The 25,743-nt window shown below is 41.4% G+C and overlaps 2 protein-coding genes across 2 annotated transcripts; both read left to right on the top strand.

Annotated features, from left to right (window-relative positions):
- The first annotated feature begins 619 nt into the window (after positions 1-619).
- ahctf1 (AT hook containing transcription factor 1) lies at positions 620-17,791 on the top strand. The gene is made up of 40 exons (XM_072465835.1): positions 620-859; positions 2,180-2,306; positions 2,390-2,540; positions 2,669-2,771; positions 2,866-3,046; positions 3,145-3,352; positions 3,506-3,622; positions 3,718-3,802; positions 3,881-4,031; positions 4,096-4,228; positions 4,302-4,483; positions 4,566-4,627; positions 4,706-4,834; positions 4,905-4,995; positions 5,065-5,154; positions 5,231-5,371; positions 5,453-5,557; positions 5,644-5,740; positions 6,213-6,336; positions 6,406-6,462; positions 6,551-6,697; positions 6,771-6,961; positions 7,324-7,468; positions 7,555-7,686; positions 9,365-9,512; positions 9,600-9,750; positions 9,826-9,924; positions 10,018-10,162; positions 10,246-10,458; positions 10,538-11,150; positions 11,231-11,995; positions 12,309-12,414; positions 12,490-12,605; positions 12,687-12,976; positions 13,919-15,613; positions 15,673-15,910; positions 15,980-16,132; positions 16,248-16,333; positions 16,612-16,682; positions 16,765-17,791. The coding sequence occupies exons 2-40, from the start codon at positions 2,186-2,188 to the stop codon at positions 16,961-16,963; spliced, it is 8,031 nt and encodes a 2,676-aa protein (XP_072321936.1). The 5' UTR covers positions 620-859; positions 2,180-2,185; the 3' UTR covers positions 16,964-17,791.
- A 315-nt stretch (positions 17,792-18,106) lies between these two features.
- Positions 18,107-25,238, top strand: kif28 (kinesin family member 28). Its single transcript, XM_072465612.1, has 27 exons — positions 18,107-18,184; positions 18,734-18,925; positions 18,998-19,048; positions 19,119-19,271; positions 19,357-19,392; positions 19,813-19,932; positions 20,174-20,281; positions 20,359-20,513; positions 20,999-21,110; positions 21,198-21,265; positions 21,578-21,720; positions 21,792-21,913; positions 21,982-22,072; positions 22,177-22,237; positions 22,354-22,477; positions 22,541-22,676; positions 22,745-22,863; positions 22,937-23,044; positions 23,137-23,229; positions 23,299-23,439; positions 23,516-23,586; positions 23,658-23,792; positions 23,864-24,030; positions 24,107-24,201; positions 24,286-24,412; positions 24,490-24,608; positions 24,677-25,238. The coding sequence occupies exons 1-27, from the start codon at positions 18,113-18,115 to the stop codon at positions 24,833-24,835; spliced, it is 3,078 nt and encodes a 1,025-aa protein (XP_072321713.1). The 5' UTR covers positions 18,107-18,112; the 3' UTR covers positions 24,836-25,238.
- Positions 25,239-25,743: the final 505 nt, after the last annotated feature.

Genomic DNA, 25,743 nt, shown 5'->3' with positions numbered 1-25,743 from the left:
ATTCAGCAGTAGGTGTAATAAAAGGTAAATTGGTGCGCGTTAGCGTCCCCTCCTCTTGCGGCGGCGGCGTGGGCCAATCATCGCTGCTTGCGGCTATATTTATTATTATTATCATTATTTCTACCTAGGTTATGTTACATACTGGGGCGTTTGTGGTTCTGCCTTTGCCAATATAATAATATTATATAATTATATATATATTATATTTAAAATTTGTGTAGATACCTGTGTACATACCGAGACATGTTTATTTTTTTACCTTAGTTTGTTGTTTAAATTCTTAATTTATGCATCCAATCCAATCCAACTTTATTTGTATTGCACATTTTACCAACACAAAACAAGCACAAGTAAAATATGTTTAAAAATGAATAAATAAATACATTAAACATAAGTAAATACATACAAACAAAATTAAAACTGATTAAAAACAACATAAAATATATAAAATAATAAAAGACAGCCAGACACATGCCATATTTGACTCTATAGACGTTGTTATCATTATTATTTTATTATTAATTGTTTGTGTTTCATTGACAATGACAATAAACCTGTTCTGATTCTGACATCATGTACCTACACCTCCCAGCCTTTAGAGGGCGTCTGTTCTCTGACGTGTGCACTGCTTTGAGGAAGAAGCGAAGCCCTGTGCTGTTGCAATTTTGATGGAAATGGCGGTTATCCTCGTCAAAGCTTGAAGTCTTGAGTCAATGTAGCGTGTTTGTCCATCAGCTAAAGCTCCTGGGATATTTGCATGACTTTGATAAGGAGTTGATTATGCCCAGGGACATAGGAGATTGGATTTATCGCCTGGAAAACACAAACATTGGAGGCTAAAGTGGCCATCAGCAGACTGGTAAGCTAGCGGCACATTGCCTCACGTTTTAAACAACGATAGAGATACATCGAGTTAACACGCTTGTTTATAGTTCTCGGAACATATCAAGTTATAAGGGTCGGGGTTTGTAATGTTGTGTAATTTTGTTGCTAAGCGTCAGTGTTGGATATCCAAACATTACACCTTTATTTTAGTCACTTGTGTGTCTGGAGCTATTGAGGCTATACAAGTGTCCTTTTTTAAGTTAGTATTCCCTGTTGTTATGTAATATAGTATAATGATTTCAAAACTTAGGGATTTGAATCATTAACACACAATCAGTTTAGTCTTTTTTACGAATAAACAAATAATAAAAATTGTAATTTAACGTGCTGTGGCTAACGTTAGCCACATGCTCACTGGGGACTGAAGACCACAGTGAAAGTGACATTCAAGTGAACAAAGTACACTGAATTAACAACACCATAGCTCAAAGTCTGTGCTTAAGCCCCCGTTAGGCTACAGCTTTGTTCACGTTGAAGTTATCATCTGTAGCCAGAATAAACTTGTCAGTTTCTCGGTTATGCTAAGCCCTGAAAGCTAATTTTTGTGTGACCTTGTAAGTTAGCAGAATAGCCCCCCATAGAGCATAAAACCATTGCTTCAGTACAGAGTTTGTTTAACTCTGATCACGCTGTTTGTCTTGACAGTTTGCTGTGAGGTTCTGTTTACAGCACTACGTACCACTCTGCTAAATGTGCCATATCATGCCTCTCATCCCTGAGGACTAACGAACTGCGAAACCCACGATCTCTTTAGGGTGAGGACCAACCACTAGAAGGGGCAAACTTGTTTTAAATGGGGTTTAAAAGCATGGACTGTGTCCACACCAGGATCATGCTCGTGCCATAGCAGTGACAGACATCACGTGTTGCGCGGGAGTTCACTTGAATCTACTGTATTTTCAAAAGTCACCACAGGGGGCAGTGTTGTGCTCAATATCAGTCCTAACGTTTTGAAACGTGTTTCTAGTGTTATTGATTATACTTAGAGCAGTTTCCATGGCTTATGCCCCTCTAAGCTTACTAAAACATGGGGAAAATTGTACCGTGTACGTGTCACTGGTTCATTCACAAGTTCATTCAGCTGCCTGCATGTTTGCTGACAGCTGTGTGTGCAACTGTGTAGAAAGAAAGACCTTGTTTATTCTGCAAATCTTGATCAATGGTAAAACAATCCTTTTCCCTTTATTGCAAGACCGCACTACAATTACCAAACACTTTATTATGTTTTATCCATCAAAAAGTAGATTGTGAAATGTATAATATACACAATGTAAAGTTAATTTATGTCTTCTAGTGCACAATGCGTGATCTGACGGCTCAGGTCACCAGCAGCCTCCTGCCCTTCCCTGGTGTCACTTTAAATGCTTTGGCAGAAGATGAGATCACTCTGGACACTGTCCTTCAGGGGAAACTCACTGTTGGTATGTTTCTTGGGATAGTAACAGTTTTGCTTTAATATGATTGATTTAGAAATGCAAACACATGACTAATGTTTCTTTTAAAGGGAAAGGTGGTCTCGCCTGGTTGGCTTGTGGACCCCATCTGGAGGCTGTCCATGCAGTGACAGGAGAGCGACTTTCTGCGTACACTTTCAGTAGTGGAGGGGAGCATCCACCCGGTATCCTAGCTGCTAAGGACTTTAGTTGGTTAAAAAGGTCAGGTCATTAATGTTTAAATACTCTTATATACTATACTTTTTGTTATCATGAATTGTTAGTTATAAGACATCATACTGCAATTATTGTAATTATAAATTTATGACAACAAAATGTTTCAACTGTAGATCTGGGTTGCTTATTGGCTTGGTGGAGGCGGAAGGCAGTGTGCTATGTCTGTACGACTTGGGATTGTCACGGGTTGTAAAAGCAGTGGTTATACCAGGCCGGGTGAGTAAATCACTTCATTTTGCATTTCAGGTTTTCCCTTCCTAGCATCCATCATTAAAATGATCCATATATGCTAATAATTTTGCATTTATAGATTACCGCTATTGAGCCATTAGTGAGCTATGGTGGTGCGAGCACCTCGACGCAGCACCTTCATCAGAGTTTGCGCTGGTTTTTTGGCATCGCTGCAGTTGGAACTGACCTGGGGCATGTTCTGTTAGTGGATCTCTGCCTTGATGATCTCTCATGCAGCCAAAGTGAGCTTGAAGCATCAGGTGAGGATCTTGTCTATGTCACAGCATTTTGCAGATATTTCTTTGAGATGGTTTTCATGTAGCGGTGTCCTTAATGGGGATCTTTCTTCTGTTTGTAGACTTACAGGTTGTGACCAAGTCTCCAGCAGAGATCCCAAAGCTCAGAGAGGTCAGCAGTAGAGAGGGCAGGCATCTTTGTCTCCAGCTGAATGGAGCCACAGGTGTTGGGGCTACAGCTCTACAATACATCTCCAGGACTAACCAGTTGGTTGTAGGTTTCTCAGATGGCTACTTGCATCTGTGGAACATGAAGGCGCTAAAGAAGGAGTAAGTCTTTAGACATTGAATATGAACAAATCATCTGTATCCTTTATCTGCATAATCTGTACATTTTATTATCTGTACACTTTATTATATGTAATCTGTACACTTTATTATATGTAATATAAAATATTTTGCTTTTTTATTTTTTTTTTAAAGATACGATTCTCAGTTAGAAGGTGGTAAGGTCCCCGTGAACGCATTTACCTTCCAGGAGCCTGAAAATGACCCCAGGAATTGTTGCTACCTCTGGGCTGTCCAGTCCTCTCAAGACCTGTAAGCCTCACCTCCTTATTTAGAAAGAATAAACAAACATGCTGTCAATTTTTCTTTAAAAAAAAAATAAATAATAATAATTTTGTGTTCAAAAGTGAAGGGGATATGGTCAGCCTCCGTCTGCTGCAACTGGCCTTCAGTGAGAGAAAATGTTCAGCCTCTGGGAAGATCCTGTATGAGGTATGAGCATGGGACAGTAACAAAAACAATATTTCTCTCTGCCTTCAGTATTTTAAAGATTTTTTGTTTGCTGTCCAGGGCCTGGAATACTGTGAGGAGCGTTACAGTCAGGAATTGAGTGGGACAGCATTCCCCCTCAGGGCACAAGCCACCAATACTCGCTTGCTCAGTTGTCAGACTATTGAGAAATTTAGACCTCACCTCGACAGAGATGACAGTATGAATGAAGGTATGAATACATTAATAGTTTGTCATTTTGTGTCATGTTTCTAATCTCGTCTCTTCTTTTTTAGTGTCATCCCCTGATACCAGTGTGTCTATTTTTATCTGGCAAGTCAAGGCCTATGGACAGGGAACCCCAGCTACCTTTATTGGGGTGTTTGACATAAACCGCTGGTATCATGCACAGATGCCAGATTCCTTAAGGTATGCATTGGTATTATTTTCTTATGCATTTAAATACAGTATTATACAATCCTTTGTGCCTGTGCTTTTTTAGAGCTGGAGAGTCACTGCAGAATTGTCCTTATTTGGCCGTGTGGTCTCTGGACGCAGTGGTGCAGATGGTGTCCCCACATGTGCTGCTGGATGTGCTGGTGAATGAGCGTAGCCTCGGCAGGGGTTTACCGTATGCCTGCCCTCCACCTGAGCAATACTTTAATCCCACAACATACAACTTTGGTTAGTAGGGAAATTAAATCTATTTATTATATTTTTTTCCAATGAACAGAAATTAAAATCTAAAATTGACATTCACTGGCAGATGCTACTTGTTTGCTCAACACTGGAATTGTACATCTAACCTGCTCTGGATATCAAAAAGAGGCGAGCTTTAAAAATTAAAAATTTTAATTTTGTTTTGTGTGTTTGAACTATTGTAAAATGTATTCTTGACACTTTCAGACTCTGAGCTTCTTAAAGAAAGCTGCTCCTTGTTCTAGTGATGTCATCTCCGCTAGTTATTCTCGCTGCCTCATGTCTGGTCTGCTCTCCAGTCGGCTTGCAGACACCCAGGCATCCAGCCTCGCTCAGGTACTGACCATTCACTTGACCCAACTAGTACAATTTATTTATTTTCAACCTATACCAATTGTTCTTTTAGGAGGAGCAGCTAGATGCAATTTTATGCACAGCTGTGGAGACAAGCTCTTTGGGATTGATCACTGGTTGTATTAAGCAATGGACTGCAGAAGGTGAGAAAACCATATTTCTTTTGACATTTGTGTTAGTGAGTGTTGTTGCTTATTGTTATTTTATACCAGAACAACCAGGTTCTGCTTTGAACTTGCGTTACATTCTGGATTGGGCCTGGAACAAAGTGGTCCAAACAAAGGAGGAGCTTGATGGCATCTGTATGTTAGACTCCATTATTATATTATTGTGTGTTTTCTGGATATTCATTTAAATAACTCGTTATTTTACTTGCAGGTGCACCACTATTTGACAGTTCATCAAACTTTACAGACCCCCAGACATTGAAACTGCTTCAACACAGCCAAAGATTACTCACAAACCTTAGCACAATTTTTAATTGTTTGCTCAGTGAAGCTCATGAACTCACTCAGAAAGGTAGTGTGTCCCCTTTTCCACAATTCTGTGAAAGAAAGTTTTGTCTGCTACAGACCTTATGTAATCCTGTTTTGTGCGCAGGGCTGGTGGGGCTGATGAACAAAAACATGGTGTCTGGGCTAATTTCAAAGTATGCTCAAGTTGTGCTCTGGTTCTGTCGCACTGGCCTTCTGCCTGAGGGATCAGGTAAAGAAAAGACAAAAAAAGCTACCAAGCTTTTTTAACACCACAGGCAATATTTTAAATTTGACAATGTCTCTGCTTCCCTTCAGATGAGGATGCTCTTCAGATTTCCAGGCCTTTCTATAGTCATTCTATAATCAGCCATTATTACACCATCCGGAGGGAAGAACTCAAAAGACTTGCCAAGTGTGTGGTATAGGCACAAATTTAGGTCTTCTTACAGATGTGTGTGTGTGTCTGCGCAAGTGCATATCTATCTATACTGATGTATATACAATTATATATCACCCCTCTCTCAGTGAGTTGGTGACTTAAATATGCATCCACTTCAGGTATGAGGGGTTGGAAATTAAATTGCTTTCGCTGCATAACGGCAGTGAAGGTTTTCAGTGTTGACAAACGCATTCTTCCGCATTTATTGAATGTTGTCATTTGCAATGTAAGAGCTTGTATTTTAAGTTTGTGATATAAATGGTAATGATTTGAAGTTGTATTCACATTGGAAGAGCAACATCTCTGCTTTGAGAAAAAGTTGGCCATGTGAATCCGACACAGAGTTAGCTTAGAAATCTTTCCAAGAAGATATTCATTCATGAGGCCCATTGTGATTAAATATTGGATACATTGTAAAAATTGTAACCTATTTTCAACATTTCAGGGGCAAATGGTGTGCAGACTGCCTAATGATTGATGGCTTGGTTGGCCACTGTGGAGATCGCTTGCTTAACTTATGGAAACGGGATGAGGGGGGAACTGGACAATACCCACCACCTACTTTACATGTAAGAAGAAGACAAAAGTATTTACTTAAATTCAGAGAATATTCACAAGTATAATTGTTTGGTCCACAGGCTTTGTTGGATATCTATCTACTTGATAACATTGATGAAGCCGCCAAACATGCAATTGTATCCTCATCAATTAGGTGTATCATATTGTTCATCATGTTCATATTTTCTATTGCCTTCTCTATAAGCCTTAACTAAGTTTACTTAGGTAATTTACCTTTTACTTGATGTCATGTATGCCTTCTCAAACAAAGAGGGAGCATCAGTGGAGTCTTTCCCAACAGCTTTTGCGATTCCTATTGGTCTGGTCAAGTTAATACAAGGACTCTGGCTGCTGGACCATCATGACCACCAGGTACACTACATGCTCTAAACAAGTGACAAAACAATAAGCTGTTGATTACCTTGTTGCTTTTGGTCTCCATTAGAGTGCTTTTGAATTGCTCCTACATCCAACTGCCTCGCAGTGTCAGTTTGAGTGGCAGCATGAGCGTGTACTGCAGTCCCTGATGTGTCAAGGCCAGAACGCTGAGGCGTTGAGATACTTACACGTCACCAAACCCGCAATAGCATCAACGGCACAAGCCAAGCTTTACCTCGCAGTACTACTGCACAACAGGTACGGTGAAAATTAACTTCATGTTATACCTTCCAGAGGTGTGCATCGTATATAGGATAATATTGAATTGCATTGAATTGGAATGCAAAATTAGAATACTTAATGATGAATATATAATTTACACACAGATTGCTGCTAAAATATCATATGAAAAGTAAATTTTCTGTGTACCGGTAATCTTTTTATTTTTCAAGCAAAGTGTAAAGTGATATTTCTGCATTTCCATTTACAATCCACCTGAACTTCAGCCAAGACATTTACAAACATTTGGCACATTTGTGTGGATTGTAAAAATATCTGATTGTTATAGACAGTCAATATTTCCCACTCTTAATAGCTGCATTTTCTTTCAATATTTTTAGGTGTCTTATTGAAGCATGGGCCTTGGCGCGTCAGCATTCAAATCGTCTAAATATCAGTGAGCTTTTGGGCTTTCTCTTTGAGACTTGTCAGGAACTGGGTTTGATCAAGGAGCTGCTTAAACTGCCCTTGGGTCTCTCCGAACAGGTGGGAAACCTTCCAACATAATGCATTGGCAAAAATGTGTGGATGTGCAACCGTTAAATTATTTTGTCCTATATTTTGATTCACAGGACGGTTTAGAGAGGTTTCTTCAAGGCACTGGCGGGCTTCAGAATCGAGAGCTGCTGATGGTGCATTACCTTCAGCAAGCCAACTACATATCCGCCCTGCAGCTCAACCACTCACTGAAAATTAATTTGGCGGTAAGTTTAGCACATCGACATTTTGGTAATGTTAAAACTATCTGCCAAAATTAATGTGTGCAGCCTGCGTGCATTGTGTTTTAAAATAATTGGAATCACCACAGAACCTGGGTTGCCATTGCCTTAACCTTCATTTAAGACATGTACAAGTTTTTCTCATTTTATGTGAAAGCTGCATTAGCACTGGTCAATGATTGGCGAAAGGTGGGTTTAGATCATTCAGATCAGAGAGAGGACGATAGAGCTATTAAAATATCTGTATAGGGTTTTGCTTGCTCAAACCTGCCGTGAGTCGGCCCCAGTGGCTGTTTGTTGAAACTGCAGTGAAAAAAATCATCCACAAACCAGAACTAATTTTTTCCCTGGAATGCAATGTAAAAACAAACTTCTCGTGTTTGACTGACGGGGACCTACAGCTTTCACAAAGCACAGCTTTTGTGGTGATGTTTGCCTATTTTCAGAATATGAACTTCTCTGTTCATAAAAACAGTGTTTTAATCTTTAGTTTCGGCTCGCTCTGCTTTGTGCTGCTCTGCTTTTGCAGCTCTTGTGTCATTTGGTACATGGGCCAGGGTACTTCGCACACGCTCGTGTGGAAGAATTGCACTACTACGCATGTTTGATGGACTGTTGACTCAGATGTAGCTTGCCGCTAAAGGCTAAACTGGCAACACTCCACATTATGCAGTGGCCATTGACTTGAATAGGAGGCTAGTGTACTGCCCCAGGGCTTGGTTTAAACCAATGAGATTTTGGCTTTGAAACTGGCAACACAAATTGCCACTTCTCACTGGAAACGCCAAACAATGGGGGTATTCCATCAAAGTTGCTTATTCAGTCCAAATTTCCTGAGACCCTGGGCTGGATCGAACTCTATCTCCAGCTTAAACCTGAAGTCGTTCCATGAAAAAAAAGAAACCAGAGTCGGACCAATACAAATTCAGGCCGTGATGTTTTTTTATGATCTGACTAAACAAGAGAGGACCCAGACCATGCACAGCCAGTAGTTTGATTTATAACACAATATTTCAGTACCTTCTGATCAGAGAAGCGAGAGGAAAGACACACACCCCCTCTCCTGTTCGCTCTGTGGTCAGAAAGAGCAGGTTTGCAGCATATTGATGACAGATTATAAAGTTGCGTGACACTTTTCTCCGTGCGCAGTAGCCTTATGGTCTTGTAATTTTCTGTGTGGAGCTGAGCTTGCTCAAGTACAACTGTTACAGAACTCTTGCTCTTTGCCCGTATGTGGATGTGTAATGCGATGAGAAAGAGGAGAGGGTCAGACATAAGGAGTGTAGGAGCATAAGGCTACAGCCAAAACTGACTGAAAACCAGTTAGTCCAGCTCTAAACCAGCCTCTTGTGTCTGTGCGCAGCAGGCTTTACCTCTCACCAACTGCCACAGCAATCAAATAAATAAATACCTAGCACTTTTTATTGATTAAAATGAATTATTAAGAGTAATTCAATGTTTTATTTGATTACTGTATGGTAAAAAATGTGGGATGCTGTGTGAAATCATTTTAATAAAATAATGTAGGCTCTAGGCTTTTGGCGTCCAGACTTTTTGTGTTGCATTTAAATAATTCCTTTAAAACAATGTGCAATTTGATTAATTTGAACCCATTGATAGCAAAAGTTTACAACCTGACTGTGATTGTTCAACTCTTATTTAGAATGAGAGGGATCCAAAACTCAAAGAGCAAGCAAACACAAGGAACTCCATACTTGATCAATATGGTAAAGTTTTGCCTAGAGTTCAGAGAAAATTGGCAATGGAACGAGCCAAACCCTATCGACGGCCACTCACCGTTCACAAGGAAGGTAAGCACATTTCAAAACCGTTTCTACATAGTCTAGTGTAAAAAATAACAAAGTACAAAAAAATCACTTTGTTTTGACCCAAACTAGTCTCCCGGCCACAGCCTCTTTCAACAATCACAAAGCGGTCTGCCAGTGAAAAGGTGATTTCGAGGGCTGGTTTCATCAATAATGTTTTGACCAAGATTGAAGAGGTGTGGATTGGTAAAGGAGATTCTCCCCAGTCTTCGCCAGCAAAAAGGTGCTGCTCAAATAATGAAAATTGAATTTTTTATTTTTTTATTTTAATCAAATGTCATCAATAATATTTTTGCAGCCCAAAAGCAATAGCTATAAAAAGCCCAAAACCTTCCTCTTTTCTACCTGAGCCTTTTCTGGGGACACCCATCAGCATGTCAGGCAAACGTAAATCAAGGTTTGGGCCTTTTTAATTATTATAACTGCATATAAGATTTTTATTCGATTAGTTGATCATTTATTCACATTTGTCTTATGTATTCTGTTTCAGGCTGATGAAGTTGCTGGTGCAACCTTCTAGTCAGATGCCTCAGCCTCTCCTGACCCCCCCCAGACCCCCCAGCTCCTGGGTTTCACCAAAGAGCGTCAGCAAAGCTCCGGAGCTTGGTCTACTGCAAACCCCACAAGTTGTCAAGGTAATAATGAAAATGTATACATTTTAGCTTGGAGAGTCTTAATATTTTGTATTATACATTTATTTTGTGGGTCTTTCGTTCAGCGAGCTCGAGCTCTGGCTGCTTCAGGTCCAGTGTTTGCCGCCTTTACTCCTCAGTCCATTTTACGGAGCAGTCTAAGGCCTACCCCTGTGGCCACGCCCTCTGCCTCTCCAGGGCGCTCTATTACACCCCCGCCCCGTAAAGAGAACCGCATCACATTCATCGAAGAGGCAGAGTCTCCTGAGATGGAGAAAAGCATTCGTTGGACCAATGGGGTTAGTGTGCACATACAATACAAATGCAGTACATTTTTTATGGGAAAAAACTAATTAAGCTCTACTGAAATGTGTTCAGGAGGCATCTAACGATGAGATTCGTCTCTTGACCGGAGGGGCAATGCTTTCCAAAGCCACATGCAAGTCCTGGTCTTCGCAGGCCGAAGATGAAGAGGAGGAGGAGGAGGATGTACAGCTACAATCGGATGTGACTAAAGGTGACGGCTCCTCACCCCATCAGAGTGTGTCCAATCCTCCCTCACTCCATGAAGACACCAGGGAGACCAAATCATCAGTACCACAGCTGGTCCTAAGTTTTGAAACGAGCCACACATCTGTCCGATCAACTGATACCACCTTAGATTTCTATGATGCTCCCCTTCCAGAGGAACAGGAGGATGACAAATATATGGACAGTGACAATGGAACAATGAGCATCAAAGCGGATGGAGAGGGTGGAGTTGAACCTCAATCACAAGTTCCTGACGAAGATGAGGCGGCCGAGGAGCCAGTGCCTCAGGAAGAGCCTGAGAGCCTTTTAAAAGAGTGTGACGACAATTTAAATTTTGCAGAAAATGTTGCAGGGACCAATTCTGCTCCAGTACCAACACATGAAGCTGATGTTACGGATGAAAAAATTTATGAAGAGGTTCTTTTTGAAGCGAGCACTGAACCAGATGCATCTACTGATGGTACTGATGGTTCTATTTGGTGTTTTCACTTAACGGTACATTTAGCACTGTAAATATGCATGTGCCTTTTTCCCCTTAAGGTTGTAATGAGCTGTTTGAGGCTTCAGTCTCCCAAGCTGAGTATGTGTGTGAGCAGTTAAAGGAGCCGAGTGAGCAGTCTCCCATCCCTGAATCTGCAGAGGAGATGGATGCTCTAAAACCTGTCGACGGGCCAGAAACCGTCGACGGGCCAGAGGGGTCAGAAACCGTCGACGGGCCAGAGGGGCCAGAAACCGTCGACGGGCCAGAGGGGCCAGAAACCGTCGACGGGCCAGAGGGGCCAGAAACCGTCGACGGGCCAGAAACCGTCGACGGGCCAGAGGGGCCAGAAACCGTCGACGGGCCAGAAACCGTCGACGGGCCAGAGGGGCCAGAAACCGTCGACGGGCCAGAAACCGTCGACGGGCCAGAGGGGCCAGAAACCGTCGACGGGCCAGAAACCGTCGACGAGCCAGAGGGCCCAGAAACCGTCGACGAGCCAGAGGGGCCAGAGGGGCCAGAGGTGCCAGAGGGGCCAGAAACCGTCGACGAGCCAGAGGGGCCAGAGGGGCCGGAAACCGTCGACGAGCCAGAGGGGCCAGAGGGGCCGGAAACCGTCGACGAGCCAGAGGGGCCAGAGGGGCCGGAAACCGTCGACGAGCCAGAGGGGCCAGAGGGGCCGGAAACCGTCGGCGAGCCAGAGTGGCCGGAAACCGTCGGCGAGCCAGAGGGGCCGGAAACCGTCGGCGAGCCAGAGGGGCCGGAAACCGTCGGCGAGCCAGAGGGGCCGGAAACCGTCGGCGAGTCAGAAGTGGAGCAGTCAGAAGGTTTCTTTAAACACTCAAATCATGTATTTTGTGTGGAGCCTTAACTTAAGTTCACCGGCAGCAATCTAGTGGCTTTTCATCAATTTATTACTACAGTTTGCAATCCTTTCAGTGGGAAATGGCTCAGCATTTAAATTCAACCATTTCTTTGCATTTAGTGCTCAAAGAGTGTACACTATTAACTAAAAAGCGTTTCAAATTAGAATAATACTGGAATGGATTATGTTAGGCCCTAGGGTTTACAGATGTAAAAGTAAACATAATTAATATAATAATTCATGCTTTTATAATCATTTTGTGTTTTGTTTATTAGATTTGACGGAGTTTGTCCAGAGGCATCTCTTAGGCGACGATCTATCTTCACCTCTGACTCGATCTGGAATACATTCGGTGTCACTCGCTCAGACTTCAATCAACAGGTATTTAGGCTAGTTTTAATGAATTAATGAATTTAGTTATGTTATGTAAACTCTTGATTTATTTTGCAATTTCAGTGAGTCTGTGGATCAAGAGGAAGAGGACAATGCTCCCAGAACAGTCCCAATATTTTTGTCTCAGAAATCAACCACCTCCATAACTTCTTCTGAACCCACAGGCACAGACTCTCACTGTGAGCAACCCCTGATACACAAGCTGTTAACTTATGTCTCCTACACAGTGATCTATATTTTTTATTTTGTGCATTTTCTAGCTATTTTCAGTGTCAATGACGGTGAAGAACTTTCTAGACCCGTTTCTGAAGATGAAGGTGAAGACGAGGAGGAGTCTGATCATGTTGAAGAAGAAGAGGAGGATGAAGATGAGGAAGAGGACGACGAAGATGGAGAGGAAGAAGACTCGGGAAGTGAGGTTGAGATAATTGAGGAGATCCAGGGCAGACCACCTCCAGCCCACTCTTCAGAATTCGAAATGCAAACACACGCCCACTTCCTGCCAAATTTATCTGAACAGGAAACTGAAGAGTTTTCCACTGCAATAAAGGTACAAAATAACTTTGTTCACTAGCAAAGACCACGCCACAACAATTAATTGCAGGTTTAAAAAAAAAGCATATGTCACAGAAAGGAAGAGTATGGAGAGAACACTTAAACAGTTGATATAAGAAGGGCTTTTGGGAGTTAGACGTGTGGCCAGGAGCAGGTAGTTGAGGCATGGTTCTGTTCACAAACCTCAGTTAACATGATTATTTTCATCTCATTCAAAACCAATGTAATGTAAAGTAGGGCTGGGTATTGCCAAGACCCTCGCGATACGATACGTATCCCGATACTTGTATATTCCAATAAAATTCCCTCATTACGATACGTGTCCTGACACATTTTTAAAAATGTGCCAAATGGGTAATGTTTTTACTCTGGATAAGAAAATTTATGAAATTTCATGTTTATCCACAAAGCACTTATTTATAAATCCATTATGCTCTAATAACTTCATACATCCAACCAACTGATCCAAATAAAAATATATGGAACACATTCTGGTAAAGTATTGCATGTTTCTTGCCAAACAATTGGCCTGGTCTGAAGCTGCAGCATCTTCTGCACAGATCAGCTTCTGATCAGGTCCACAGCTCCTTCTCACCTGGGCTGAGAGGAGCACTGCACAAACGGCAGATCAAAAGTATGATTCCACCTCGTTTAAAGCCTACGGGCCACAATTATTATTTTTTATTTTTTATTTTTTTTAAATAACAAAAATATTGATACTGTGACTCGGTATCGATATGCGTATCAATACGGAGTCCGTGACGATATATTGTATCGATATTTTGAACATAACCCTAATGTATAGAGGTACAAGAAGTCATATAATACTTTAAAACATTTTTGTAGTTTCTACCTTGCTAGACATGCTTTTCTTTGCTATTCTGTTCCCCCTTTCAGCATTTACATTTAAAAAATGTAAAATCAATGTTTTGTGCAGATTGCTGAAGATCGTGTTGGAGAAGTTGTCATGGTGCACCTGGGCACTGATGAAGGAGAAATGGACCAAGACGAGGAAGCAGCTCAGGCAGCGTCTTTCTTGGAGCTCCAACCCTCGACCGCTCTGTTGGTTCCTTTGGAGCTCGTGGAGGGTCAAGATGCCCGAGTGAATGCTGCTGAGGAAGTCCCCAATGAAATATTTCAAACTGATGCACTGAATGACTACAAAACTGAAAGCCAGAGCAGCTTTTCTCTCACACTGGATTTGGAGGAAGATGGACTCAAAGAGCCAGAACCAAATCTTGAGAATAACGTTCTGTCTACTGGAGTTTTACATAGGGAAATCAGTGAGTCGACCAAAGAACCCGTGACTATTTCTGAGGTAGAGGTTTTAGATAAAGTTGAAACTTATTTGACAGAATCCGAAGTCCTTGAAGAGAAAGGATTGGAATTCCCCATGACATTTATGGAGTCAAATGTAGATGAGCCTAAAGAAGAACTAGTTACAGAAAACATACTGGAAAATGAGCCGATAAAAAATGCCGAACAAGAGGCTCCGGTAGAAGAAGCTGAACTAGTTGAGCAAGAGGAGACTGAAACGCTGCCCGAGGAGCAAAAGGTTCTGGTACCAGAGTCATTAGATAAATTCTCAAAGGGAGACATTGCAGATCTCCCAGTAAAAGTTGAATTGGTTGAAGCCAAAACAGAACCCTCAGTAGAACCAGAGGAGCTGCTCAAAGAAGATGTGCTCTCACCCAACACAGAGGATGTACCGGCTGCACAGTCAGAGCTGGACACAACCTCAGTTGACGCCCTAAAGAATGAGAAGGCGGAAGCCGAGTCAATAGCGGAAGAAACCGTGACAAGAAGAAGGGGTAGATCAAAGAAGAAGTCGGTGATTGCACCAGATGGTGAACAGCCTGAGACTTCAGGCTTGGGCAGAAAGAATAAGGCTTCTTATACTCCAACTCGAAAGACCACCAGAGCCAACAAGACTGTCACCTTTATATCCCCAGGGCCCGAAGAGACTCATAATGAGGAAGAGCCTGAACTGGAAATGGAGAAGGAACATGAGCAGGAACCAATTGCTGCTGTTGTCACTTCTCCTGGACGCTCAAGCAGAAAAAGGAAACAAGTTAAAGAAAATATCATTGGAACGCCTCGAAGAAGTACTCGCAGAACTCAATTCAATTCAGAGCCTAAGTCTGAGGATCAAGAAGAACAAAAGAAGAACATTGTGGATAATGTTAGTGATGCCACTGTTTCCAGCACAACAAGGACTTTGTCTCCAGGCAGAAGACTGGGTTCAAGAACCAGCAATCAGAGCCACAGTGAAGAGGTTGAAGTCAGCCCTGAAGTTGAGGTGGTGGTGCAAGAGGCTGCAAATCCAAATGCTGTTGCTAAGTCCTCTGGACGGGGAAAGACCCCCACCAAAAGGACCCCCACTAAAAGGAAAGCTGCACAGTCAACTACTCCCCGCAGGTCCAGTCGTAAGACTGTGAGCGTTAACGAAGACGCTCAGCAGCTACTTAAAGAAGAGGTGGAGGAGGAAGAGCTGATCAGTTCAACTCCCGCTAAACAGATTTCCACAAAAACTAAAGCCGTACCAGCAGAAGAAGATTATAAACGCCAGACTTCCAGTCCTGCTCAAACCACTCGACAGTCCAATCACATCACTTTGAGTGTTTATCCAAAGGTGAGTGAGTGTCAGTTCATTTTGTATAATACACTTTTTCAAAACAACTATGCTTTCAGGTAAAACTGGTTCCCGTTTCACTTCCTCAGAGTGTGAAAAGAGTAGAGAGAGGCCAAAATCAGTCTGAACCTGAACTCAAGAGTAATGCAGAAGCCCTTGGCAAGACTAAAAAGAAACTGTGTTACCAGCCTGAGGAGGAGCAGCCTTTATTGGACCCTCCTTTGGAAGTGCACTCCGAGACCCCGGTAGTAGATGCGCTCATCAAGAGACTTCAGGATGAAGCACAAAAGCACGAAGGTGTGTAGGGCACCACCAAGTGTTAAGAGACAAACCAGTGTATTAAATGCAATGTTTATTTTTTAACAGTTAAAACATCCAGGTCACGAACCAATACGAGACGCACCAAGTTTGAGGTGGACCCTGAGCCTCCATTGGAGAACGATGTGGTCTTTGACCCTAATGATGAGAAGTCTAGTCCAGGCGAGAGCTCTTTCATCTATTCCCCGTCACGAAGAAGAGGTGGGCAATGTGCTTTAAAAAAAAAACTGCAAACCATGAATGCAATTCATCCAGTTTATAAAAGCAAAATGGTAAACTATTATTTTGAGGGCTCAACTGTTTGTGTCTGTTTTAGCCAAGGCAGCAGAATCTCCCAGTCGGACTGCTCCTGTCACTCGAAGCAGGAGGAAAGTGTCCACTGTTGATTCTGTTCCTCCAGAGGTGAGTGGAAGTGATTATGTATTATGAGACACTGGGAGAAGCTGAACATGTACTATAAAAATGTGTCCTTTATTAAAACATTTAGCCCACTTGGTGTCTTTGTCATGGCCTGGATATAAAATTATTGGGCCATGTGATCAAGGTGGTTTGACTTAAAAAACAATTCTTCACAAATACCCTTATGACACCTTAGACATATATTACAGGTTTTACAATGCACCAGTATCTCAATAAATATAAGTAAGTAAAATGTGGCATAATGTAATTTTTCTGCACAGGATGAGACAGCTGTACAAGTGGAAGAAGCTAAAGTGTCAAATACCAAAAAAACAAGCAAAAGAACTAGAAAGTAAGATTTCCCTCTTTCATTAAATAACTTGGATATTTTTACAGTTTGTCTATTGATACACATATTGTTTAATTTATTTTAGACTTACAGCAGAGTTGGAGCCATCCTGGATAGCAGAAGTGGACCTACTGTCTCCTCTGCCCAGTCCAATTGATCCGGTTCCTCGGGCCCAGAAAAAAATAAAAGAAGTGGAAGTTCCAACATCAACCATGAACCTTCGGCGCAAGCATATTATGGACACAATTTTAACCAAACCTGTCACTCGGAGGAAGAAGCTTTAGGAGGCTGGTCGTCTTTGAACTGTAAACCTCAGGTAGCCCAGAGATGAAGCGTGCCCCGGCCCTGTCGTCCATAAATCTGTTGACTGTTTTTCATTTGCCGCTCTGTGCTGGAATCAAAGCAGAATATTTGTGTAAATATACATTTCTTTGCTCATGGATATAAAAATGCTAAGGCATGAACATATTTTGAGGACAGTTCACTTTGTGTAAAGGAGGACTATTTTTGGAGTTTACATGTCCCACCACTTTATTTCACTAGATTAGTGTAACATTAGCGATTTTGAGCTAGTCAATATGCAAATATTAGAAACTGCTTCTCTGCGTGCAAAATGGCAAAAGGGAAATGTGATCGAAGGTTGTAATTGCAGTTGAATCAGAAAAGAAAACCTGCCTCTGATAAAGAGATTTTATATACATTATAATTTTATTAGTTTTTATTTTGATGGTTGCTGTTTTTCTACAGGCAAAAGCAACCAATCCAATGAGGAAAAACACATTTCCTACTATTAACATGTATATAGTATTTTACTATGTTCCAAATAAAGTTGAATACATTTTTAAACAGATATGTTTGTTTGGAAGTTCGAAGTGTCGCAAAGGCATTTATTTTCTGCCAATGCCATAGTCTTAAATCGTTTTAATTCTCTGTAAAGGCAAACGTGTACACTACCAATTGGACTGTAAATGTGAGAGAATGACTGCATATGATTCTGAATGTGTACCTGGGACATGCTTAGATGCTTGGCAAATATCACATCAATAGGCTATTTTTGATTAATGTATAATTGTATTTTGATGACTGCTCTTTGATAAACATGGTAAAACCTCTGTGCAGTGTTTGAGTCTACAGTTTCTCTTTACCCTCCATAAAAAGGACTACATTTATTCTATAGGATGAAAGCAAAAAAGGACAACAAAATGTCTTTAGCCGAGATGATATCGGGGCTCTGAATATCCTGTAGGAAGTGTTTTTCATCATATCTTCAGACGTACCAACTCTAACCAGGCCTTTAAAGTGAAACCAAATATCCTCTAGTCTAGTAGTATACTTTCCCTTATGTGCAGTGACAGTGTTTTGTCTGTGTAACCGGACTCGCCTGTGCTTGCTGGAGTGTGGAGAGGCAGATCACTCTGTAGCTCTGCAGTACCATGAGGCCAAAACACTCGGACATGCAGAAGGACTGTGTCAGAGTGGCAGTCAGGGTCCGGCCCTTCAACAAGGTGAGTACTCATCTGGCATTGAAAAAGTTTGACTGTTCCTTTGCACTTTATGTAGGATATTTTTCAGTGTCACTAGATAGCCTACATTAGGCACTAGTAGACACGTCTTATAGTTATAAAAGAGGGACAAATATGGCGGGGGGGAGACTCAGAAAATGTAAGCCTGTGTTAATAAATTATTAAAACAACATATCATGGGTTTCAGAGTGATGTGAAATTAGGACTGTCGTCATGGCAATTAGCAATTCAAAACAAAATATATTTTAAATGGGGAAAAATACCTCAAAATGTTTTAACAACGATTTAAACACTGGGTATTTTTTGCTTTGGCAATACATTTAAAAAAAAGAAACATTAATTAACTTAACACATGTTATATTTCCAACCTCTTTTGTTAAGTCGGGTCGGTTGTATCTTTTGAGGCCCCATGCAATTGCCAGCCTTTGCCACCCCATTTGGCGGCTCTGCTTATTATTATGAAGACCCAGTAAATGGCATATTTACAGTGGAGCCTGTAATATAACAGTGTTCTTCTTCACTCTTCCTCAGAGGGAAAGAGATGCTGGAAGTCGCTGCATCATCTCAATGGTCCCGACCTCCATCACGATCCAAGACCCACGTGACCCTCACAACCGACGCTCTTTTTGTTTCGATCACACATACTGGTCCCACAGTGGCTTTGTACAGGACAGCACAGGGAAGTACCTGCCTGAAGACGCAGGGGGGCGCTATGCTGACCAGGTGTGGTGAAATCATATTAACCATTATTACTGTGACTGTTATACTGAACTACAGGCGTTATTATGTCGGTAGGATAATGTGTATCAGGACCTGGGAGAAGGTATACTGGGAAACTCACTACAGGTAACAAAGAAAACGTCTAAAACAGGTAAATGCCTACGAAACGAGCGGCTCTAAATGTGTTGTGTTGCAGGGATATAATGCCACTCTTTTGGCCTATGGGCAGACGGGTTCTGGAAAGAGTTACTCAATGATGGGATTTGGGGCCAACAAAGGCTTGGTTCCCAAACTTTGTCAGCGACTTTTTGAATCCATCAAGGAAAACCAGGAGTCAAGACGTTGTCAGGTAAACTTTTAGATTTTAAACACAAATCCGTCTTATACAGCCTAATTTATGCATGTGGTCCTGACAGTGGTGATGCTCTTCACAGGTCTTTTTCAGTATGTTGGAGATCTATAATGAACAGGTACAGGCTCATGCTCCCACACGCTGATCTTCCAACAGACTTTGCTCTGCCACATATTTCTTTTATTTTAAAAAATGTGCCATTCTACACTCATAATTTTGAATGATATTACTCCATTGCAGCTTCATATGTAAATTAAGTGTGTTATTGAACCTCATTCTCAGATGTAGGAAGAACAAAGGAACATTACCAAAGTCTAAAACAATTACACTACATAGTGTGCATTTTTAATCTAAACACCTTGATCTAATTTTCTTAAACAATGGGCCAACCATTACTTAGTCTATTCTTTATAAATCATTATTTATATTTTTTGAACTTCTGAATGTTAATGCGTTTTAAATACCTCTTCTTCTTAGTTCGAACACACTTCATTAAGACATTCATCTCCCTTTCTCTGAACAATTTTGTTTTGTGAAGGTCATCGATCTGCTGTCCCGTGGCTCTCGTGCTGCTGGAGGACTCAGAGTCAGAGAGGAGCAGCACAGAGGATTCTATGTGGAGGGTCTCCGCACTGTTCCCTGTGAGACGGCACAACAGGTAAACACATTCCCACATGTTTGTAGTCCATTGATAATTACATAACATGATATAAGTGGTTCACATGCACAACGAACTCTGATTATTGTCTGATTTCTGGACCTTTGAGATGACTTAAATGCCTGATGATCTGATGTGAGTAATCAGAGGGATCATGATCAGAAAGACATCAGCTTACACGGTTTGCATTTCATTTGAACAAACACAGCTACTGTTTCTCAGATGATTTCTATCTCTTTAGGTTGAACAGCTGACGGAGCAGGGCACGAGGACTCGGACCACTGCTGCCACACACATGAACGCCAACAGCAGCCGCTCTCACATGCTCATCAATCTGCAGCTAAAACAAGTACAAAAAGGAATTGTAATTGACTTGAATCTTGGAGTAAATTTCCTTTAGATGTTGAACAAATGTACATTTTATAGATATTTTCCAAAGAAAGCACCACAAAGCAGTCCAATATAAACCTGGTAGATTTGGCTGGCAGTGAACGGCAGCGCTCGTCGGGTTCTGAGGCAGATCGACTCAAAGAGGGCATGGCCATCAACCTGAGCCTCACCACTCTTGGCAACGTCATCAGGTCAACACTCTGCTTATTAGTTATTTACAGCACAGGCTTTCCCACCAGCAACAACTGACAATGTTCTGTTTATTTTCTTTACATAAAAGGGTTTCTGTTAAAGGATCCTCACAATCAATACACAAAGCCTGTTGCTGTAATCAGCTGCTGATTGTTTTCAAAAAGGGTTTGACTTTGCTCTCATACTATTGTTTTCTCCACAGACACACTATAGATCACTCACTTTCACACACTGAAAATAAGGATACAATAAAAATAAATGCATAATAACAACAATGGTAATGAATCAATTAGAAACTGTGTGAACGTTTCTATAATCTAATAGAGGATCCCATATTTTTTCCCATTTATGAAGATTTCCTGGACTGGAGTCTGTATTTTTCCACACATATTATGCTGGCTAACTGCTAAACTGCTGATGTTTTGAGTGGGAACACATTTCTTTCCCACAGTAACCATCCTCTATTGCCTCTTGTGTCTTGCAGTGCCCTCGCAGATGTGGTGGTGGGTAAAAAGGTGGTCCACATTCCTTACAGAGAGTCAGTTCTCACTAAGCTTCTGCAGTCAGCTCTCGGAGGCAATAGCCGCACTGTTATGGTAAAAAGAAACAAAACACTTTTTCTCTTGTTTAAATCATATTGGGGAAAATAAAATTGTTAATTTCTGCAAAACTAAACATTGCAGATTGCCACTCTCAGTCCTGCTGATATTTGCTTTGAAGAATCACTCTCAACCCTGCGTTATGCAGAAAGGTAACAGATTTTTGTTTATTTCATATGTTACCCATGGGAATAAAGATAGATGGTGAGGAATATGAGGACAGACTTCACCATTTTAGTAGATCCTTATTAAATATTTTCATACTTTTCTTTCATTTGCGATTTGGTCTATTTCAATTATTTAATGAGATCATTACAGTTCATGGCATACTTTAATTATTAAGGCACATTCATTGTGTTAATTAAATTTTAATAACTTCATTGACATGGTTTGCTCAGTAAGTGTAGCAAATACATTTTCCAGTTTTTATTGATTTACACAAATTAATTTCCGTTCTTGTTCAGGGCCAAGCGCATTCAGAATCGAGCTGTTGTGAATGAGAGTCCCACTGAGCGACTGGTCAAAGAGCTGAAGGCCGAAAACGCCAGGCTCCTGCAGAGACTGAGCCGACTGGGACCGGAGGGGCGCCGGGCCAGTGATGAGACCAGTAAGGCTGCACTGTGCGATCAATAACCACTCAGAAACAGTGATCAATAAGAGACAAATAACATGTTTCAGAGGAGCTTCGACAGCTGCTCACCCACAACGAGCTGCAGATCAAGGCCATCCAGACACTTTGGGAACAGCACCTGCAGGAGGCGCTCAAAGACCTGGAGGAGCAGTACGCCAACATAACGAAGGTGCACTCACTCATTCACATGCACTATAGATGTTTGTGCTTCCTCTGACATCTGCTGCTGTGTCGTAGGAGAGGAGGATGATGCAGACGCACCCCTACATAGTAAACATAAATGAGGACGCCCAGCTCTCTGGTGTGATAAAACTGTTCATACAAGAGGGTGAGTCCACCACAATCAAAATAGTTAAATCTCTTATGAGGGAAGGGCAGAAAAACATGTGAGCTTTGGACATTTGACTCAGATCAGCTCCTATTGTGTTCTAGGTGAATGGGATGTGGGCCACAGTGACTCCTCCCCAAAGTCCATCTCCATCAAAGGACTGGGGTGTGTTTGTGATAGATACAAGTATTTAGGAAGAGCTCAAATCTAATAGATGAAATACAGGTGAGCAGAAGAGAGATGACATTTGGACATTGGCACACTTTTGTACTATTTTTCAGGATACAAGAGCATCATGCAGTTTTCAGAAACGAGCAGCGTCGTGTCATGTTGACTCCGGTGGCCGGGGCAAAAGTGATTGTAAATGGTAACGCAGTCTGTCAGACAACTGTTCTGCAGCATCTGGTTAGTTTTACTACTTTGTCACTCTGGTTTGATCCAATTTGATATTCATTGTTTTTCTTTCAGGACCGGCTAATTCTGGGCTCTAACTGTACTTACCTTTTCATTGGTTTCCCCTCGGAGCACGGGGGGGACGACTGGAACTGCTATGACTACGACTACTTCCAGGCGGAGCTGGCTACAGCTGAAGGCCTCAACATTGGTGAGCAGCTTTGCACAATCCATTGTTTGGTATCTTTGGTGTATTGAATATACTTTGAATATCTGTAGGTGAGTCCAGCCCAGGGTCAAACCAAACTGACCCAAGCCTGTTGGTTGTCTTCTATGACTACATTAAACTAATGCCTATGGTGACAGAGGCCAACCAGATGAGCCAGGAACTGCTCAAGGTTCTCCTTAAGGACACTTGTGTCATTTATATGGGCAATTTATTATTTTATAATGTGTCATATTTGTCTGTAGGGCGTAGAATTTAAACTGGAGATCAAGAACCTTGCTTTGTCTGATTCGAAAGGTCACGACCTAAAGAAAGATATTGTCGTAAGAGTCACTACTTTGGGAAACAAACAGGTATTACTATAAACTGTATTATAGTAAACATTATACACAAATATTTACCTTTTAATCTTTTTAAGTTGGTTTCCCCTTTCCTTTCCCACAAGGTGTGGATGTGGTCCAAGACAAAGTTTATAAATCGTAAATTCCTAATGGAAGAAATGTATCGGCAGCATCAAGCAGCACTCACAGAAGAGGATGTAAATTAAACTACCGTAATCTTGGTCCCTCTGGGTATTTTTTCAAATTGTGTTTTTTTCATTCCACAGAGATCTAAAGGTTTTTCTGCAGCCAGCTTCACGAGAGACCAAGACCCATTTTGGGATCCGGTGGAGCCACTGCTCCTGGGCACTGCTCACCTGTGGCTACAGACTTTGGCTTTTCGCATCCCACTAGAAGAACAACTAGAGGTCTGTGTTTAAAATGTACTGATGAATTAAAGCAGAATATTGATCCACACTAAAGACATAACCTTTGTAAATGCAGGTCTTAGGGTCTGAAGGAACAGAGGAGGCCATCCTACAAGCACAGCTGGTTCCCTGCTCCTCCACAGGACTGTATGTCTCTAACACACATGTGGAAAGAACAAAGCGTAAAGGTTTTTTGAGTTTCCCCTCTGCTTTGTCAGCCCCTTGAGTGAGGACGACATCCTGATTGACCCGTCGGAGTTACTGGGGCGTCGCCTGGACTTTCAGCTGGTATTGGAGCAGTGCTGTGGTCTGCAATGGATAAGAGAGGCTAACAACAGAGGCGTACAAGTAGGGTAAGCTGCACATAAGGATGTACCATAAAATGCATTATAAATATGAACAGTTTTTTCATCTAATTTCCCAGTTTCAAGTTGTTTGACTGCCCCCAGCCGCTGTACACTCCAGCTGCATGGCACAATATCAACCCCCTGTTGGACCACCGAGCACACTTCACTTCACTGCAGACGTCTCAGAGTCTGCTGGATTATCTGCAGAGCAGCGCTGTCGTTCTGGAGCTCTGGGGCCTTCAGGGTACATTCATCCTCACCAAGAATGAATATGCAGGTGTTAAAAAGCATTTTCATTTTCAAATGTAACTTGTTTTCAGATGGGTGTACAGAACTTACATCTTCTTTGGATGAGATGAGAATGACATCAGACAGCATCTTCATTATTGATAAGCCAGGTCCCATTGACCCTGCAGTAAGTTTATTATGAGAAGTTAATTCAATATTTTAGCAGCTCATTTCCACTGATTATCACTGATGATCAATATTTGTGAGTCAGTCTTTAGACTGTGAACTGAGCAGTTCTTTCAGAGTCCTTCAGAGAGACTTGGAGGAGATGAAGAGTTTGAATTTTTTACTGAAAAAGGAAAATCAGAATTTGAGAGAACAACTCACCACCAGGAATGGTAATATTTTTCTCTTAATGTTGTGTAAATCTGTAAGTGACATACATATTAAACAGTGAGTTGTCTCTCTACTACAGGTGGTCGCTCAGTGCGGCCCAGCTGTGATGCAGAGTTCGCTCGAGCTCTGAAGGTTTTCTACCACAGCATGACCTCAGTCCGAGGTCAGCTGCAGCGTCTGCGCAGACACAGGCCCAGTGTATGCTTTTATGCACTAATAATACAAACATGGTTGATATGACTTTGACACAGATGTGATATTTGTAGGAGGAGTCGGACCTGCTGGGGCTGCGGTTCTTTGTGGATGAACACGACCATCTGCTGAGAGACTTCTCAGAGCAGTTGGAGGAGTGCGTTTCTAAACTCAAACAGGACGTGGCTGCTATTGTACGGCGCAAAAGGGAGAAATCTGAAATATATCTGTAAATATTTTATATTTAGAACAAAGAATAACATCTTCACATTCATACTATTTGTTGAGGTTACTATGCAAATACAATTCTCAAACATTGGAAACAAAAGGGAATTTTCTTTAAAATTTATTAAACTGAATATAAAAGTAATTGTGACAGTTTGGAACTGCAAATAAGTTAAAAGTCATGTACAAAAAATGCTCACAAAATCATATACCACTAATGCAAATGTCACAAATGCAGTTAATTACAAAGTTGTTGGATAAAAAAACATCTGCATAAGTAGAGCTTTTCTAGAACATTTCCAAAAGGGTCAATAAATAAAAATCAGCATCAATTAAAATGGTTGTTCGCAAAGTCATCCATGTTTTGACTGTAAAACATGACTACAGCTGCTGCCATGGAGTTTAAGACTCTAAACGCAAGATGTAAAGCTCAATGTACAATGGAAACAGTTGGCCTCAAAGACATATTAGTATTTGTATTTATTTCACAGCTATCCTTCCTGGAGTTGATCATATACATAATACATAATACATAATTGACCACTAGTGAAAAGCAAAAAAGAGATGAATGCATGTTGACAGAGGTAATCATAAGCCTGAATTAGTTGAACAAGTTTAATGAATAAACTAAATTGTACCATTTCTGCTGATAAAGAGGTTTTAGGTCATGTTTTAGTGTCTAATGTTCTACATTTTCTTATAAAACACCCTGTTTCCTGTGTGCAGATCTGTGAGTGCAGGTGAGGTAGGTCCATAGTATCTAACATTTCACCTGTGAAAGAAGCACATAACATGGAAGCTTCACAGTCACTGCTAATAATATCCAAATGAACAGAAATACCATTGTCACAGCAAGAACACTGTTGAGGGATAATACGATTAGTCTTTAATATGTAGCCCTTTAATATAAATATTA

Source organism: Eucyclogobius newberryi, unplaced genomic scaffold (genome assembly GCF_026437365.1).
Source record: "Eucyclogobius newberryi isolate DKJ021-1_F unplaced genomic scaffold, fEucNew1.0.hap1 SCAF_5, whole genome shotgun sequence".
Lineage (NCBI taxonomy): Eukaryota > Metazoa > Chordata > Actinopteri > Gobiiformes > Gobiidae > Eucyclogobius > Eucyclogobius newberryi.
This window is presented reverse-complemented; position numbering and strand designations above follow the sequence as displayed.

Bases quoted from the DNA above. Each gene is read 5' to 3' on its own strand.
- ahctf1 (XM_072465835.1), top strand. From the start codon at position 2,186: ATGCGTGATCTGACGGCTCAGGTCACCAGCAGCCTCCTGCCCTTCCCT. The intron at 2,307-2,389 runs GTATGTTTCTTG...TTTCTTTTAAAG, and splicing joins TCAGGGGAAACTCACTGTTG to GGAAAGGTGGTCTCGCCTGG. The intron at 11,996-12,308 runs GTTTCTTTAAAC...TTTGTTTATTAG, and splicing joins AGAAGTGGAGCAGTCAGAAG to ATTTGACGGAGTTTGTCCAG.
- kif28 (XM_072465612.1), top strand. From the start codon at position 18,113: ATGAGGCCAAAACACTCGGACATGCAGAAGGACTGTGTCAGAGTGGCA. The intron at 19,272-19,356 runs GTAAACTTTTAG...TGCTCTTCACAG, and splicing joins AGGAGTCAAGACGTTGTCAG to GTCTTTTTCAGTATGTTGGA. The intron at 23,793-23,863 runs GTAAGCTGCACA...CTAATTTCCCAG, and splicing joins AACAGAGGCGTACAAGTAGG to TTTCAAGTTGTTTGACTGCC.